Genomic DNA, 19,781 nt, shown 5'->3' with positions numbered 1-19,781 from the left:
ACCCTCCTTGATACTCGTTTCTTTCTCCAAACAACGTAACCGACCCCTCTACATACCCCCCCCCATCTCTCCCCACATCTCAAGACGCGTGCGTGCCCACGTTGTGTGGGAGAGTGGAGGGGGGACTTTGTATATGTGTGAGTTTAGACGTTAAATAGCGCTTGTGGTGCGGTATGGTATCCTCTCTCTCTCTCTCACACCACAAGCTTGAATGTGTATCTCCTGTGGTGGCTTCTCTCTTTTCCACATTTTTTTTAACCTCTACATTCCGCGTTCCGGCTGAGAACGGAGCCGCGTTCGCTGGCACACGGATGTCTCAAACTCCTCGCAAACACGCGCCGTATCTACCACCTCTTCGCTTCTCCTCTTCCCTCTCAGCGTCCTTGGGCAACCTGTGCCCTATTCATCCCCTTGCTGAGCCACCCGCGTGTGACGGGAGAGAAAAAAACCCACTTGTCCCCAAGAGTCGCGCTCGCCATCCTCAGCCCTCAGCAAGTCTCATAATGCCTTCTGGAGTTTCCTCATGTACAATGGGAGGCCCTGTCTTTTTACTGTTCCTGTCATAATAATCATCAACAGTAATCAATTATAAATTTTTGAGAAGCTCTCTATTAAATTCTCCAATCTTTGAAATTCTATATAATCGATCAACGAGAACGAGATGGCACTTTTTCCACAAGTTTTCTTGGTACTACGCGATCCAACCGCTAGGTCATCATCAGGCACATACATACATCAGGGTAGAGAGAGTATGAAAATAAATTTTTCATTCCCCCCTTATATTATCAATAAAATATCCTCCTTCCTTGAAAATTGAAAGATACACTCTACGATAAATAAAATCCAAACTTATCTCGTTTGGGAATTGTACCCACACATTTGCATATGCCCTCTCTATGCTCCTTTACAAGGGTACAGAAACTAATAAAAGTGTAAAAGTAGATTTTTTACATAATAATTTGTTACAATTGCTTGTTGACGAAATTTTGGGGGGGTCATGATCTCTGTGACCCCCTCCATTAATTGCCCCATTGGGCCCATCCCAGGTCCTAGTTACACTGAATCAGAGGACTATGGCTGCTACCAAGGAGCTGATGATTACCCACACCCCCAATATTTTTCCTTTTCTCACTCTGCGTTCTCCCAGACTCGAGAGCTCTCCCACGGAAACTGGGTGTGGTGACTTGTGGAGTTCTCCGATGTCAGAACCTCAACACCGGGAAGAGGCGATGGGTGAAAATTTCTGAGTGCGCCCCTTCAAAGTTTGGCCATAGGGGAACTTAGAACGTGGTCGAGGGTGAGAAATAAAGAGGGAGTGAAATTGTCGGTGGTGAGGTGTGTTTTGTTTATTTCCCCTGCCGAGTTCCCACCGCGCTATAGCCACGAAAACCACACACCACACCAAAAGGCTTCCCGCGCACTCCTTCCAGTAGGCATGGTCCATGGTCCGTTCGGTCACTACCACCAACGCCGTGGGCGCTGACAGCGTTTTAAAGACCACTCGATGATTTACATCGTGAAAATAATCATTTAATGGGCTGAGAAGCCAAGGGGTACGAGTGATTTTTTTTCTAAACAGAGTTAGGTACAGAAATTAGGTCAAGAACACAAACGAGATCAACTAGATATTTAGTAGTGCATTAGATTTTCAATTGGATGTCACCACAGTACAGAGACTCACTCGTTTCTCTTGACCACCAAGTTTTAGTATATTCATTCTATCAATTTCCACACCTAACTCTGTTTAAAAAGATAATCATGTGTACCCCTTGGCTTCTCACCCCTTCATTTCAGTTGATCGAGATTCGTCGTGAAAAGAAATTCGTTTGAGTGGATCGATTTTACTGATTCCGGTCAGGTTCACATCTTTCCTTTGATGAATGAATCTTTGCTGAGAACCGTGTTGGAGGGAATAATATTAAGTAAGCAGGAACGAGGGAGAAAGATAAAAGGGGTGTATATAGATTACATGAAAACGTATTGGCTCTAACGTTTGATATTTAAAAATTGTTATTCAAGGTTGTCAGGGAGTTATTTATCAAAAGAAGAAGGGGGGATTGTAGACAAAAAATAAGCAAAGTAGAAGGTTGCTTGAAGAAATGAGACGATAAAAAACTGCAATTTGAAGAAAATAAAGAGATTTTTCTGGAAAAAACAATCATCGGGCGTTACTGGGCGTTAAGAAATCATCTTGGAGACTGAAACTTTTAAGCTCCTGAAACAAAAGGTTTACGATAGTGATACATTTTTGGTGCCTCTAATAGTCTTTAAATTCTAACAAGGTAGTAGTCTGACTTATAGATTTATTGTTATTATTTTATTTTATTGCTCTTTATATTAGTCATTTAGGTCATTCGTGCACATTAAATAATAATTTTCGAAACGGAAAAATTTTCTTCTAAATATTTTAGCGAAACATAAATACGAAATCACTTTTCTGACAAATTTTCTTGCTGCACTTTAAGCTGCTGCTGGTTCAGTCAAATACGATCGTGGTGCATTCGGTGCTTATCTTGAAGTCTCATTCGACCCAGGTTCATTTTTAAACTCTAATCCTCGAAAAAAAATCTCAAAGGCCATCAACCGTGTTAGGAGCAAAATGAAAAAAAAAACATTCAAATTCATCGATAACCTCACAATCCTTGTCACCGACGGTGAAAATAAAAGATAAAAGGTGCCATTGAGCAATGCTAAGTAAGCATTAGACGCCCGCGGAGTTCCCCATTGTCCTTTTCATTGGGGGATTGAATGGAGGGAGAGAGAGAAGTGGAATAAAATAAAACAGAATCTCGGGGTTAGGGGAAGGGAAAGGCCACCGCTGCCATGGTTACGGCGTCAGAGAGAGAGCGCCTCGAGTGGAGGGAGGGGAAACTATCCTCTAGGGTGTGGGGGAAAAGAGGGCAGGGAAATGAAAAAAGTGGGGGGGAGCACATGGAAAATCCAGTTTGGCATACTCCAGCAGCGAAGTTCACACAAGGAGGGCTAGTCCGGAAGACGGTCACCACGAAATTTCGTCTACGGTCGAGATTGTGTGTTACGACGTAAAAATTGCCTTTCTTCTTTAATGTTACATTTCCTTTTGTTATATTTAGTTAACAAACACGGTCCCTCTAAGGCCATGGCCTCATGGCTTGTCAGAGGGTTCCAAACACATGCATACTATGCGGCAAATAGCAGAATGATGCACGAAAACACTTAAAACTGTGCAACAAATTGTATTATTACAACTAGTGAACGTTAAGCATAGCTAATGGGACGTATTCGTGGGTCCACCATAAATATCCCTCCATCCCTCCATCAAACCCTTTTTTTCGTCATAATATGCTCGTGACCACCCAGGTTGGTCTCAAGAAAGAAATCTCTCCTCACGTGGCACAACACAAAATGTTCTGGAAAACCTGTGGAAATATGAATAATACTTCCATTATTCGAACCTAAACGCCATCGTGGTTCGCGCACGAGTACTTTGATCTATCATGCGTACATGTGTGGTACACCATAGATAAATATGTCGTGCTTGGTGCGTGCGTGAACGAAATTCCTATTCTCAAGATCCAACTCCTTTTTTTGAGCGACCGATTCATGCACTTCGTGGATAAATATGTTGAGCTTCGCACGTGCAAGAACGAGATTCCTATTCTCAAGATCAAACTCGTTTTCTCAGAGCGACCGATTCATGTGTCTCTGCCACAAAAATGAACGTATTTCCCTCACATATCTCCCAGCCAACTCTTTTTTTCGTCAGGGTCACCAGGTCGCTCACAGGAAAGACTTCCCTCCGTACATACCAAAACACAAAGTATGTTGGAAAGCATTACTAACGAAAAATATGAAGAATTCTCTCTTTATTTGAGCCTGGACGCCCTCGTGACACATACACAAGTACTTTGGCCCATTATGGGTACATTTGTGGTACTTCGAAGATAAATATTTCGTGCTTCGTACGTTCGTGAACGATATTCCTATTTATATAATGAAATTTTTTTATTTATTTATCTCAATTACCCCCGAAAACAGCACAATGAGACCTTTAAATCGGGAGTTTAAACAATCAACAACAGACGATCACACACAACACACATGTCCTGGAAGGGGCAACCTATCCAGGCGGGACTCGAACCCGCGACCTTCGGTATGGTAGGCGAGGACTTATGTATATGTAAATGTAAAATGAAACTTTGTAATACTACATAAATTTAATTCTGTACGACTTAAGTTTCGATGTGACATGTCATAATTTGGTACATAGGCATCAAAGACACAGATATCCCCAGAGATAACCCAGATTTCTCCGTCGTCGATGCAAGTGTACCAGATGGTGAAGTACCGCGTTGAAACATAGGTTGTGCAGTGTCAAATTCATGTGGAATTGCTAAGTTTTTTAACATTTCATTACGTTAAGTCGATTCCATGAAGTCACGACCGAGACAACGAATTATAGAGATACCGATTCTCAAGATCCAACTCCTTTCTCTGAACGACCGATTCATGGGACGCCGCCACAAACATGAACGGATTTCCCTCACATCTCTCCTTTCGCAAACCCTTTTGTTTCGTCATACGCGGCGTGACCACGCGAGTCTCAAAAAAAGGCTCCACTCACCTCTTCCTCCCCGAGGACAAGGGTGCGAGAAAAGGGTCTATACTCTCCGCGCCACCCCTTCTTCCCCTCTCAAACTTCCCCTTACCCCTGCACACACGGCCCGCACCCCAGGGCTCGTAAGTGGGAGGGGCGAAGCGGAGAGCGGGGTGGCCCCCAAAGACTCCGCCCCCCAAGGGGTCCGAGGCACGTGATCTTTGACGCGGACCAATGGGCGTGGCGTGGTCGGCTCGTTTCTTTCTCTCGCCTTTTTTTTCCTTTCCTTCCACACCGCGGGTTTTTGGGAGGAGAGGAATTTGGATAAGGATCACGAGAGGATAATCCGAGATGGTGGGAATGTTAAGAGGGGCTGCTGTAGTGGTTGGGAGAGGATTTTCGGGGTGGATTATATTGGAAGAAATTGCTGGCCTCGGAGACGGCGGGGTGCAGACCTAGGCTGCTAATCCTAAAGGTCGCGGGTTCGAGTCACCTGGGTAGGTTACCTCTATCCTAGGCATGGGTGCGTTGTGCTTGTTCAGTTGGTAACTGTTGGGATCCTCGATTTAAAGGCAATTGCGAGCTGTTTTCTGGGTATATGGAAATAATAAAATACACGAGAATATTGGAGTAAATAGTCAAAGTGGGGTTGGGCGATTGTTGGGGATATAAATAGTAAGGGCCGAAGTAAATTTTATTTGTATGGATTAGCAAAGTGATTTCGTTGATTTTGTGGTATCTTACCATTATAACAGATGTGAATTTGATTCGAAGCGAGAATTCTATTCAACTATAAACCAATATTAACGTGTAAAATTGACACTTTATTTTACAATGATTAGGTGAAATTTATACGCCTGATTGCGAACAGATCTGGTAGAAATTTGGAGATCTTAGGGAAAATGTGGAAATGTACAATATCGAAAAATTTATGCCAAGTTTCATACAGTTAATTCGGAAGTCTTAGGTGAAATAATTGAAAATTTGATGAAATTTTGGCGTTGCTCTTGTAGCTGCAGGCGTATTTAACATACGCTGCGTGAAATATTGCTGTGATCTGAGATATTTACTGAATTTTCATTTTTGCTGTCGGCTATTTCCGCAATTGCAAATCTCCAAAGTCAGAAGACGCCCAAATATATTTTTTAAGAAAGTATCTTCTTTTTTCCTTTTTTCATAATATGAACTGATGACAATAATCAATTCCAAAGTGATTTTTCTCATCATTTCTTTTTAAAGCAGTGAACAATTTATGCATGCAACCACCATTAAGCACCTTTTTTATTAGTGCTTCTGCTTGAATAACCATAAATGTATTAATTTTGAAGGAAAGAGGATCATAAAAGAGAGGCATTTTTACGCTTTTCAACTAACCCATTTATGAAATCATTTATTTAAAAAAACTGTGCTGCAATTCAGCACTTGATAAAAATGCTTGGCAAACTTGGCTTCTGTTTTCTATTTTGTGTTCCTCTTTCCTTTCGAAGATGCGGGCGGCGATGACCGATGGAGCCCAGAATTTGGAGACGATGGAGGTATGTTGAAAATATATAAAAAAAATCAAAAATTAAAATAACAAAAAAAATAGGGCAAACACCCGGAGGGACTGAGGACGCGAAAGTAAGGGAAGGACACGAGAAAGGATAAAATGGTATGGGAAAAAATATATAGATAGAAAAATATTTATTGTTCAGAAATAAAAATTTATGTAGTTTGCAGGGACATCGATAATTACAGAAAACATAAATTTTTCATTTTTGAAATTTCTAGGTACAATGTCTTCCCATTTCGTAGCCATAAAAATGCATGTACCTAAGTAAATATAGGCAAATAGAGTTATACACCAAGACGGGTTTGAGACAAGAATACAAATTTTAAAAAAATAAGAGTATCTTATACTATTCCCGAGAAAGTAAATAGTTATAATATTTAAGTTTTAATGTTTTAACAGATATGCAATTTTTAACTTTAGTTGGCCCTTTTTTCCATACGTAACTAGCTGTTACAAGAAATGACTTACTACTAAAGTGGTGCGATGCCTTGGTAAAAAATTCAATTCATTAGGATCAAGCAACATATAAATTGTAGAGACAGACGGACAATGAATTTATTATTCTAGTAGTCTGAACTCCTGTAAAATTTTGTATCAATTTACAAGGTGTGTGTTGGTAATAGACATACGGCCAACAAAGAAATTATACAAAAGAATGAAAACTGAACTGATTTTCATCTTCTAAAACGAAATGAACATATTACGTACGAATAAACAAATAAATTATCTCAGTCAGTTACTATTAACTCAGTCAACATTCATGAGCCACTGGAAATAGATAAAAGGGTAACAAAGTAATCATTTAACAATTCATCCAAGGAACAAATCATACAGATACTTGGGTGATTTGTTTTTAAATAGAACAAACAAAAAGGATCCCGAAAAAGGGAAGGGTTGAGTGGTTCACAGGGAGGAGGTGAGGTCGAGCAAAGGTCTTAGAGGAGCAGGGAGGAGCTGCCCTCCCGTCTACTTTTGCCTTCTCCTTCTTGCCTGCCCGTCAGGGGAGGGAAAGAGAGGTGAAACCCCCCCTACCCCCGCCAAACTTCTTCCCTTTCCTTTACGGAGCATAAAACCCCCGGTCCCGTCTCGCAGCCACCCCTGACTGCCCCCCCTTTCCCTCCCATCCAAAAAGCTCGCTCCCCCAAACCTCTCTCTCCCGGCACCACCCGATCCTTCGTCATGGCGGTCGCTTCCGATTGGCGGAAAAGCTGCCGGGATTACGGGGGAGGGCAGGGGGGAAGGGTGTAAATCCCACCACCCTCCTCCCTGTACCCTCCCTCTTTCCCCATTCCCCGCATCTCTTAAACCTCCTAGTATCTCCCTGCCTCCTCTCTTACACCAACGCGAATGAGGATTTTGTAGATATATATGTACATACGGATATATATGTGTTCGAAGTTGTGTGTGTGTGTACATGGTTCAGAGTAGATATGAATGTATATATAAATATAAGATGCGCACATATCGTTCCTACATATGTACCCCCTCAGCGTGCGCGCCGTGGGGTTTTGGGATGGAAAGGCCGGTAAAATGGGATGGGGGCAGCGGAGTGGTGTTGGTGTGGGGGCAAGGAAGCAGTGTTGGTTTGTGGAAAGGGAGGTTATGTGACGAGATCGGCGGTGCTAGAGGGCGCGCTTTTCGGAAGCCAGTATCCCACTCACCCCACTCCGAGGCACTCGACTCCTGACTGAGTTTCACCCCCTCTCACCCTCCTTTGCCTCCTCCTCCTTCTCCCCCACCCCCTGCTCCCTTCAGCCACCAACACCGTCCCCTCCCACTCCATCCGACGCAACACCCTTCCCTCCCCCCTCCACAACTCGCCCCTCCTCCCACAACAGCCGCTACCCGCGGTAATAATCACATCAGCAATCACCGCGACCAAGTCCGCATCCACTGTTCTCTCTCTCTATCCTCCCCCCTCTCTCCGTCTCTCTTCCATTTCTCTCTCTCTCTCCACCCTCTCGCTGCTACTACCACTCTCTCTCACGCTCCATCCGTCGTTCCTCTGCGTTGTCTCCATCCGTCGGTCCGCACTTCCTCCTCGCCAACACGTTGAACCACCCCGTCACACACTCTCGCAGCCACCTGGGCGCGCAGCACTCTTCGGGAGGGTGTACCGCAAGGTTGCGATCTGGTGCCGCTTCAGTTTCGCGTCCCCTCCGGAGCCGCCCCATCGGCCACCTCGGTCTCTCCACCGTGAGGTGTGATCAGGACCTTGTCAACCGCTTCAGCTCTCGTAGGATTTTACAGCGCCCTCCACTCCGGACTGAAAACGTCCACGGACAGTGTCCTCCGCTGGGAAGTTGGGTGTCAGAGCTCGTGCCGCGAAGATACTGGACTGGAAGGACTGAGGGTTGTGGATGTTGAACACGTGGGTGTTCGGGCTTAAAGGGACCCCACTCTCCGAGGTGTCTGCCCGATTCCTTTTGTGTCCCCGGGCTTTCTGCGTGCGGACCTCTCCGTGAAAACCCTCGGGGGAAGTGTGAGCGTGGTCTCCCGGCAGTCTCCCTCGTCCCGCCCCGGTATGTTACCCCTGCGGCGGGCGGCCGATTCGTCCCGGGCGGTGTGAGTGACACCGCCGCCTTTTACCCCTTGGGACGCCCCCCAAAAATCTCCTCGCCCCGTGTCCCTCCGTGTCAGTGGCCACCCGCCTCGTTTCGTCCGACTCCGGGGAGTGAATTTTTCGAACGTCTCCTCCGAGAGATCCGTCAACAACGAGGATTCCTCCGGTTGCCTCGGGAGCCTACTTTCCGGAGGCGTCCTGCCGGAAAGGACGCCTCCAGCAAGGGTGGCTGGAGACGCCGATCGGCGGTGACGACGCGGATTCATCCTCCTCCACCGGTGACGACGCGTCATTCCGCGTGGATAGCTCCGCTTCGATCCCCAAAAGCTTCACGCTGGATCCCTCAAACTTCGGACTGTTTTCCTTCCGGCCTCCGGCCATGGATCTCACGACGGCGTACCGCTACAACCAGAACATGATGGAGTATTATACGTGTAAGAGTAAGTCCCGGGTTTTCCTTGGCGCTTTTAGAGGAAGTGCTGAGGGCCCGACCTATGTTCATAACATTACTGATCCCTTCACTTTAGTAACTTTTAAATTAGCTTGTATGATTTGTTTTGCTATAAATTCCCGTTATAGAGCTACCAAGCCCTTTTAGCGTAGCATATGTAATAAGTTGGTAACAACATACATGACAAAAAAAGATGGGTCCGATCTAAGAAAACTAATTTAAATGAATACTACTCCCCTTTATTCACATGTCTGCATGGTTATGCTTAATGTAAATATTTATTAGAATTAATAAATAGGACAGGACATAATAATCTAATATCGCATGACACTTCTTTTATGTAAGTAATATACGATCCCCGTTATTTAAATGTGAGGTTGTTTCTTTCAACGTTTAAAAATCATGTCCAACTTCTACTCACCGCAGAATAAAAGAAAACATTGATGATGTTTACTTGGTGCGATCAGATGTTTTGTTGACATTTTGATTGTTGATTTTGATTTTGTTGATGTTTTGTTTTAGGTTATCATCACGTTCCCTTATTATTCGTTGTCAGTATTGCTAATAACTTAATGATCGATAGTGAATATTATATTGTATGATTGCAACCATTATAGTTATAGGATTACCATTTTCAATGTTTAACATCTGATTTTGATTACATGGTGAGCTGTTAAACGTAAGCGCCTGTATTTTGATTCATTATTTTAGTAATGTTAACTAAAGTATCATTATATTTTTTATGTGTATGAATACTCCTCCTGAAGATGAGAGGAAATTTTAACTACTTATGCGTATTATTTTCAATGTCACAGTTAACGTAAAGTCAGACCTCAGGTATCTTAAAGATAAGATATTTATTGCTTTTCATTAGGAAGTAAGATGAGAACTCCATGTGTTGTATCTTTATCGGAATTTTGATGATGCGAGTAAATTTATTTACGTTAAATATTCACTACATTTCTCTAGTCCGACTGGGCGCTCGGCTGTATCCCAGGCGACGCGATCGACGCTGCCGTCGTGATCGACAATTGCGACCGCGGTAAATGAAGCAGCATCCGTCTCGGAAACAGTTTACATCATTTTACCGAATTTTCTGAAGTTTATTTTCATCCGTGCATTAATTTTCATGGATCTACTACGGCTTTAGATAATCTTCCAACTTATTTAGAGAAAGCAAAGAACCTTTAGATTTGGGAAGTTTTTATATGAATTGATAAGCATCATTTCCATCATTGACTATGCTGGCAGTGTTTTGCAAGGAATGCTATTTCTCCTTTTCTATGTTTTCATGGCATTTCTTTTATTTTTCCACTTTTTCGTTATTTTCATTCTGTTCTACATATTTAAGCCCAAATTGCTAACTCCATTTTGATAATTCATTTACTATAAAGTCTTATATTAGTTAAGGAGTATAAAGATGAAATAATTTGCGATATTTGTTCTCCACTTTTAAAATTTATAGTTTCAATGATGTCCACTCAGCCAATGTTGACCAGCCAAAAAATGAAAATATGCTGTTGCAGTAAATCGCAGAAAATTATCGTTAGCGATAGAAATGTAACTAGTTCGCTTTACACATTTTTGCTGTTTGTTATGTCCATAATTATAGGCAGTTATTGAAAGCATAAAGGTTTGCCTATTTTAATTTTGAAGCTTGGATTTACATAAATGATAACAACGCCACTCTGCTACTATCCGCATCATCCATAACACCCTCCAATAGTCTTCGTCGTTTTCCAAGGCATTATGTACACTTGCATTGGTACGGAAAATACATCTACTACTTGTATATATTTCTGTACCAAGTCAGGAGTGTCAAATAGGTTCATTGTAAATTCTATGTTTTCATTATTTTTCACCATTCTCGTTTTTTAACTTTGATCGCTGTATTTATTTAAATACCACTATTATTCGTAAAATGTCCAGCCATGCTTATTCATCTGTTTATTTAATGAAATATTCTGTAATATATTTCAAAATTCTCATAGAATATGGCTTCTCATACTCCAAATTCATCATTTAGCAGCGCTTTTTTGAAATAAAACGCTTAAAATAAGCTGCTATTGCCTGAATAATGCATGTGTCATTGGCTAGATACAGTCTATTATTTTTTAATAGCATGTAATATAGGTATGGAAAATAATTTATATTTTACCTCTTGAGCTCTGCTTGATTCTTATAACTCTACATAAATTTTGACGAGAAGTACTCTATAATCGTTGCAAATCGATAGCCGACATTACCTCTTCAATACCGAGTCAGTACATAAGAACGTAATTTACCATTTCTGTAGCCTGTATTGGTGTTACTTAATCATGATACTGGATCAGTATTACTGACGATATCATTGGTTAACTTCTGTTTTGAAGATTTAGATTAATGTTCTGTTTGCTTGTAATGTTATGCTTGTCAACAATGTAGGTTGAATATAATGCAAATATGTTATCGAAAACTCTTGGAGAACAGGTCAGTGGCAAAGATTTTTATGTTATGAATCGGTTGTTATCAACTAAGCCAACTACCACGGCGTGCTCTCTCGGTCACTTGCTTGAACTTGAGATTTGGTGTGTAGTGTAATGAGCTCACAACAGAATTATCAGTAATGCATGCTAACATTTACTTACTGTGGTTCTCAAATGGACTAAAGATAGTGACCCTCGGCATGCATCTGTACATGCAAGCCGAAGACTGTCAAACTTGTTGAAATTCTACATTTTCGGTTACTACCGCGTCGGTTACTGTGGCTAGGACAAGTTTCACTGGAATTACTGGCAGCTTATTCGGGTCGAAAATCTCCGAGAGGGATCTCCGTTCTCGCATTGTCAATCTTGTTATTATTTTGATGTAATTACGAGGAGAATATTTATTTCTTATCCATTATCTCCTAAAACAGCACAAGTGTGACTTACGACGCAAGGTTCTGCGCCGGGCAACAATCAACAATTAACATTGAACGATCACAAACACACATGTCCTGGATATGGTCTTACTACCCAGGCGGGATACGAAACCATAAACTTCGGTATGCCAGGCGAGACTATTGTTTACATTGAAGTGAGTGCATAGCGTGTAAGGGAAACTCATTTTCTGTCGTACACGACCCCTTCGCCACCGAAATTGATATGAAAACGCAATGCAAACGGGATTGAGTTGAAATCTCATCAATTCACATTCTTTTGGCCGTCCATTTCCTGCGAAAACCCGTCGAGTTAGACCGTGTGATCAAATTAACCACATACTCGTGAATTAATTTCATGCATCCGTAGTAGATCTCTGCGGATATTGATTCGTGGATGAATTGACGCGGTCTGCCGAGAAACGATGTCTAATTATTATGTGGTCAAGGGGGTTTCCGTTACTCATTTCAATTCTAATTTCCTCGCCAACATGGCTGGCGAATGTCAATGAGCACTAGGAAATGCCAAAGTTCCTTGAGCACGCTTTCATTCTCCCGATTGATGTCGTGGCTGGATCATCTGAAAATCGTGCCTCGTCTCTCCATATTCCTGTTGATACTTACTCATGATGATCGCCCTGATTTTCTTAGCTCTTACTTTAGGTGTGCGTAGAGAATAAGTCCTAGGAATTCCGTGTTGTTGAAATTTGATGGGTTCAACTCTTTTGCTCACTTTGTAGTAAGTGCATTGCGTGCAAGGTAAACATCGTGTTCTATCGTACAAATTACATCGGGCCTTTAGCGATTTTACTACCTTAATGGTAAATGCGATGGTGGTTGGCGTAACATGGTGAAACTCCTTCATGATGTGCAAAGGTTAAGAAAAGACTTAGCTGTTCCACAAAATAAAATATATTTGCGACCGGTTTCGATACAGCGTATCATCATCTGGCAATTACAAGTTTCAGTACATAGAATTTATACCCTTGAAGGCGTTAGGGTATAAATTCTATGTACTGATACTTGTAATTGCCAGATGATGATACGCTGTATCGAAACCGGTCGCAAATATATTTTATTTTGTGGAACAGCTAAGTCTTTTCTTAGCCTTTGTACCTTAATGGTTACTGTGAAATGAAGGTTATTGTTATTTATATAAATTTTTATGAGTAGTTGATGGGAAATATTCATCATTAAATGAATGGAGTTGCCTTTTTGATAGTAAATCTATCATGATCGTGGAATGAAATAATGTCATTCATCGATTGCTGTTGTAGACAAGCTAAATTGCTTTCCCATCACACATTGATTTAATATTTTGCTCTGTAGTTCAAGCTCAATCTAAATTTCAAGCTTGTATCCTTCTTTATTGAGCCTACTTTACACGTATACGTAAAAAATAAAACTAGCGAATATTCTATACGCTTTATCTTAGCTTTGGGACTTACAAATTCTCTTCTTGAAAACATAGCATTTGCTCCTTCAATTTTGATCCCGGCCTCCATCAATTGCCAAAAATGTCATTTACCTTGGACCTCCTTAGCCTATATATTAAGTACTAGTAGACTGTATTGCGCGCGTCACTTAACTGTTGCCAGTGGAAAAATATTTATTCCATTAACAACGTAATCCTGGCTTTGTTTTTTATTTGAATTACTCTCTAGCTTTGGTCCTTCAACTGACCTCGCCGTATGTCATTATAAATGATGAGAGACGGACGTCTAGGAATAAGGAATTTCTCTTTCGCAATCTTTAATTGTGGTTTTCCGAGAAGTTTCCTAAGCATTACTCGGAGCTCTTCTTTTAATCTCGATTTTATTTCACTTGCACTGATGTATGTATTTGTAAATACATTAGTCTGACTCAAAGTCTGGAATTCTAAGGGAGTAATTCCTTTAGTTTCTCACGTGTTTAGTTTCTCCAAATCTATTTTCCAAGACTCACGAATATAACGATAACACAATAACTTAATTTGTTGTGACTAAAATTTTATTTAGAAACCCTCATAATAAAGATAGAAACCATATTTTTCTAATTGATTTTTCAGGCTTGACATTTGACTGAATATCAAGACTCAAGTACCTACTCATAATTCGTGAATACTTGAGGGGTAAAATCAATAAGAAAAAGTATTCATGGTAGTTAAAAACTTTTTGGGCTATGTCGCCGCGTCAACTTTTGTAGGGTGGCCCCAACGTTTCCCGACCGATGCTGGTTACTTTATGAAGGGCATCTGGTGAGGTAGATTTTTTTTAAATTCATATTTATAGGGTATCTGTGTCAGGGGGAGGGAGGATAGGAGCGGGAGTTGGGAGGAGTCAGTTGTTGAGGTGGGTGTTTTTCAAGAATAATGATAAAAAAATCTGTCTCACCAAATTCCCTTGATAACGCGGCCAGCATCGGTACGGATCATCCGAAAATTGACGCGACGACAGAATCCAGAATGTTTCTTACTACCATGACAAGCACCCGCAGAATATTTAACGAATAATTAAAAAATCAGTCTTCCGTTAACTTCTTACTTTAGGTATTTGGAAACATTTTCCTAGACCACTCCTGTCTGTAAGTGAGAGGTATAGTTGTATTTTCAGCGTGTTCCTTGCCGCTCATGCTGGCTGTTTTTTTTTTTTTTGAACAAGAAGCAAATCCTTGTGGTGAAAGAGAGGCATAAAACTCCTCCGGAGTGCCTGCCCGCTCCTTAATATTTTCATCTCAATCCTCTTCCGCCCTGCTCCACAACCCACATTTACTTTTTGACTATTCCTGTTCGTCTTCCCCATCGGCTTGACTCCTTTTTAAAAAAGTCCGTCTCGCGACCCTTCTGCCTTTGGCCCCACGCCTGCCCCGCCAAGCGGATCGCCTCCGGGGCGCTAATTGGCGCACTCGCGTTCTGTCCCGGCGGCCGTGGACACTGGGAGCCTCAGTCCCCCAAAAGAACGCGCCCCCAAACCCCCCCAACACAAACTTCCCTTTTCCAACGCCGACACGGCACTTCCTCGCCGCCTCACCCGTCGGGAACTCCGCCACCTCGATATTTTGACGCTTATATACTGCGTGGTTCGACGGAATGTGGAGTCGACCTCCTTCCCTCCTAGAATACAAGACGCGGTGTGTAACGCCTTTAGGAAAGACCCACCCCAACAGCCTGATCTTCCAGTAAATTCACTCGCGGGAGTGGAATATTTTGCCGTCTTCTACTCGTGTTATTCGTTTCATACTTCCATCAACTAACTTAGGTGGATTTCCTTTGGATAGGATAACTAGGAATCAACAGTTTTCTCTCTATTTTCTTGCTGTAGTTTGATGTTTCTGAACAAAATTAGAATAATTTACCATTTTTTGACGAAAAAATTAATATTTACCCTCAATTACCTCTGAATTTGTGTGCATTCCTGATACTTCATCCCTATCAGAACTTGAGACTTCTCTACCTGTGTAAAACGTTTTCAATAAATTCCCTCCCCAACAACCTGATCTTCCAGTTAATTCATTCGCGGCATTGGAATATTTTGCCGTCTTCTACTCGTGTTATTGGTTTTATACTTCAATCAACCAGCTTTCCTGGGTGGATTTCCTTTAGATAGGACGCCAAGGAATTAATATTTTACCTTTATATTTTGACTATAAAATATTTTTTAAACGAATACTAGAATTTAACATTTCTTGACGAAAAATCGATGTCTGACCCTCTGTTACCTCTGAATTTGTGTCCACTCCATATAATTCATCCCTATCAGAAACTGAGGGATCTCTACCTCTGTATAACGTATATATGTCCAAGCTTCTTCAGCAATTAGGAGGGAGAAACTTAATTTGGTAGTTTAGGTAATGTTTATTTTCGTTCAATAGAATTTAAATTACTCCATATCTTGTTAAATAGTTAAAATCAAACTAAATAAATAATCTAAACTGTTCTTCCCCCAAAATTCTAGCCTTTGGGTTACCCGTTGAATGGCGTCATCATTGAAGAATCATTGGACGTCGTTTTGATCCGACAGAAGATTAGTTGAACACGAGACATTCAATGGCTTACTTAGTTCGTACACTTCACCTCCTTTTTTTTGTTTATCTTGCCGGAAAATTCCCATCGTGCGCCTTCGAAATATGCTGGAACCTTCTTATCTTCCCGTAGACGAATCTCCTTCCTTTCCTCCAGCCGTAACATTCTTAAATATCTCTTCCGGCTCGTAAGGGGCACTGTACTATTATTTCCCAAGCACATATTTCCTGCCTTTGCCGTCTATTACAGCCCGGGGACACGGAACATTGGTCCCGGCTTTACGATGCGGCACTGACCGACCTCCGTTCGGAGAGAATTCGAGGAGGTATAACGGCAGGAGGTCGATTGGGTTTGAAAAGTCATTTCAAGATTGGGCATGAAGAATATCGGCAATGGTGAGGGTGATTTCAGATTTTTTTAAAGCATGGGCGTGCTTCTATTTTCGTACGTAGTCCCATCTATTTTTGGAGTTGAGCGAAAAACATATGCGTGCTCTTGACTCGCACGGTTCGTTAATTTTTGCTGGACTGGAAGCAGTTTCTTCGTATTTTTCTTTGGCTCCGCGTATTATATTTCTCTTTCCTTGTAATAGATATAAACCGTGAATTCCAGGTATAGTGCTTAAAATCATTAGCGTGACGTGGTCAGGGTGGTTGCATTGTAAATGTTGCAGGTTTGATAGGGTGTAGAAGATATCGACTTCAGTCAATGTCTAGAAAGAAACTAAGGTAGCAGTAATGACATTTTCAAGTCTTAATCCGCGAAGTAAATCCTTTTAGATGAGATCCTTGTTATGCGTATGATAATCTCACCTCGTGGTTATACTTCCGTCTCTCCCAGCTTGTGGAATGAGTAAGTGAGAGTTTTTTTATCCCAATCTCATTCTGCATCCGAAATTGTTTTCGGCGGAGATAGAATCCATTGTTTCAAGGGATTGGCTGATGATGACTGACTTTTAATTATTCATAAATTATATTAATATATTGTTACATACATTATATTCATAATTGTTATTTATACATTATTTATTCATGATGCGACATTTATCCCCGAGGTGTTATTCCGCTTGATCAAAATCGTTTTAATTATCCTTTACGTAACATGGAATGTATCGACCTAGTCGGAATTCGATAAGGCGAATAGTTTCAGAAGAAGCTAAATAAGTTTTTTTTAATTTTAGGAGCCGTTAAAATGCTAAAATGATTCATAATAGCACTTTCTAGTTCCGACAATTACATATAAGCTACAGTGTGATAAGGCAGTTTTTGAGAAAAGCCGTCATACACTTATCTAAATATCGCTTGTGAATATTCGAGCTGCAGCAGTTGTACTGTGTTTGGTTGTATCATTTTGCCTCCGTTAAGCGTGCTTGATTGATCATCGTTCTCTCGGGATTCTCTGATTCAGCTTTCGCCGACCTCCTGTGCAGGCCCTGCAGTGCTAGTGTCCCATCCGTTGAAGTTGAACCCCGACAGGAGCCATCTTTTCCCGCAGTTTAACTAACCAGTCCCTCTTTCACGTGCCATCTACTCCGGGACAATAAACCCCTCCCTCTTGGATACCCCTTTCACCATGCGATTCTCCTCCCGCTTCGGAGAATACGTATGCCTTGACTTGGTTCTCTCCCATCGGAAATACCAACCCCACGCTGTACTCCTCTCGAATCTTTTGGCATGGACTTACGAGGCTGAATGTAAAGGTAACAGTTTCTGACAATATAATGGGCAAAACTAATGATAAATCCCAGATTATAATAAATCCCCGATGTAAAGACCAACATTGGCTGTTTTAAGTGGTATGGAAATCAATAACTGAAAATGGTGCTCTTATTGCTATGCAAATACGTGAGATAAAGTGGTTCGAAAAGTCATTCATTTCTTCATCTGACAATTTTCCACCTTTTTTCATTTACTTTGCAGTCATAACCCATCTTTTTTTAACGAACCTCTTCTATATGGCGGACTTAAATGAATTTTTTAGGGTATCAGATTGTATTATCGTCGAAAACTGATTACGTATTCGATGCATTTTGCAAAACCTCTGGGATAACTGGTCCACGGTTGGCGTGTCTTTGTTTTTGGTTTGAAATGAGCAAGTTATTGTAACGACTTGACCTCCCCAACGGTGTATATAAGCCCGGCAATAACCAGGTCCATCATTCGCCCTGAAGACGATGGCAGAGAAGGCCATTGAAACGTTGGCAGCTATGTCCATCCTTACCCGGCTGATTTCCCGTGAAGATTTTATCAACAGCATTCGCCGGGAAAGCACCAAATCATTCTTCAAGTTATTGTAAGTTACGGCCACTCGATAAGTTTGCGAAGACATCCCTATTTTTTATTTATCAGTTTTTATTTTGGTCTCCTGTTGAGAAAACTATAATGCTGCCAAGCGGACGAAAGTTAAAAACTCTCGATCCGAATCGATGCGTCTCTCCCGTTTCATGGAATATTCCAGTCCTGACCTTCATCAGACAAACGGTTCTACACATTCCGATACGCGTTAACCTTTTTATGTTTATCACGCAACCAAATCGCAATTACCTCGTTCTTATGTCGTGTATTTTAAATTAATTTTTTGGAGCAGAAAAATTTCTCGGGTTTTCCACCGGTTGATGTTTTCCATATCTCCCAGCCTAATGGAAAACATCAATAGATGAAAAACCCTAGAAACATTTCTGCATCTGATACACCGGGTAAACCTAAGATAATATTTTTTTGGAGTTTTACGGAGAGGCAGTTCCTGGACACGGAAATTTATTTTAGGAAAATGATTTCACAACGCCATTGAAAACTAGGCCCTGGCTTAGCTTAATCGGGTTTATATCCATCGAATCATTTTATTGCCAAAATTTTTCTTCATTCAGATATTTCATTTGTGTCCGTGATTTTTCCTTTTATCGTCATTACGGTGATAACAGTCACATTGCTTGCCAATGCCTCCTTCTAACTCCCTGCATTGAATTAATTTTATTTCGCATCGGGGTTATTTCCGTCGCCTCTAATATATCTATGATCTTGATCCATTATGTTATGGTGCATGTATTTGTCAATAAAATTTACTTACGTCCGAGAGATTAGCAGTCGTGTTTGTCATTTATGTTTTTGATCATATTTTAGGGGTTAAGAAACCAAGGGGTGCAAGTCTTTTTCTTCTCTATCCCGAGTTTGGTACTAAAATTTGGTGATAATAACAAACAATAGGAACGAAACCCTTGGGTCGGGTTCGCAGGATACACTCCTGGGGCAGGGACTATAAGCGATCAGCTTTTCTCCTCTGCCACCAGAAGGGGAAGGACGGGAAGGAACAAGGAAAGGAGGCGCCGCCGCGATGAGAGCCCGACGACGCCTCCAGGGAAAGGACGGGGAAGGAAGGAAGGGACGAGGAATCCTGCACCGTCACAAAGGCGGGCAGGTCCTACTACTAACGAAACCAAGCTTACGCAATTAATATGCTACCAATTTTAGTAGATTTTCCTATGAGGAAGAAAAATCTATCGATCAAATCGGTAGATTGATAATAACAAACAAGAGGAATTATGCATATATAGTAATGCATTTGAATTTATGCTCGAGGTCAGTTCAGAAGAGAGACTCGCTCGTATCCCTTAGCCGCCGAGATTTCGTACATTTCTTTTACCAATATCTGTACCTAACTCTTTTAAGAATAAAAATCACCTGTACCCCTTGGCTTCTCACCCCTCATGTGTCTTATTGGATCTTCATCCATTCATCAATGGA

The 19,781-nt window shown here is 41.5% G+C and overlaps 1 protein-coding gene across 9 annotated transcripts in view; it reads left to right on the top strand.

The window, feature by feature from the left end:
* LOC124160697 (segmentation protein paired-like) overlaps positions 1 to 19,781 on the top strand; it is a 366,048-nt gene that overhangs the window by 197,298 nt on the left and 148,969 nt on the right. For 6 of the 9 annotated variants that reach the window (XM_046536675.1, XM_046536683.1, XM_046536678.1 and 3 more), the window contains exon 3: positions 6,064 to 6,111. The exons of 2 other annotated variants lie outside the window; for them this stretch is intronic. In XM_046536675.1, coding sequence (XP_046392631.1) covers positions 6,064 to 6,111 — 48 coding nt within the window. Of the gene's footprint in view, positions 1 to 6,063; positions 6,112 to 7,789; positions 9,126 to 19,781 lie in introns of those variants that run through there. One more of the 9 variants, XM_046536680.1, reaches the window with a different exon arrangement.

This window comes from Ischnura elegans, chromosome 6 (assembly GCF_921293095.1).
Source record: "Ischnura elegans chromosome 6, ioIscEleg1.1, whole genome shotgun sequence".
Lineage (NCBI taxonomy): Eukaryota > Metazoa > Arthropoda > Insecta > Odonata > Coenagrionidae > Ischnura > Ischnura elegans.
The sequence above is the reverse complement of the archived record's forward strand: the minus strand, read 5'-3'. Positions and strand labels throughout refer to the sequence as shown.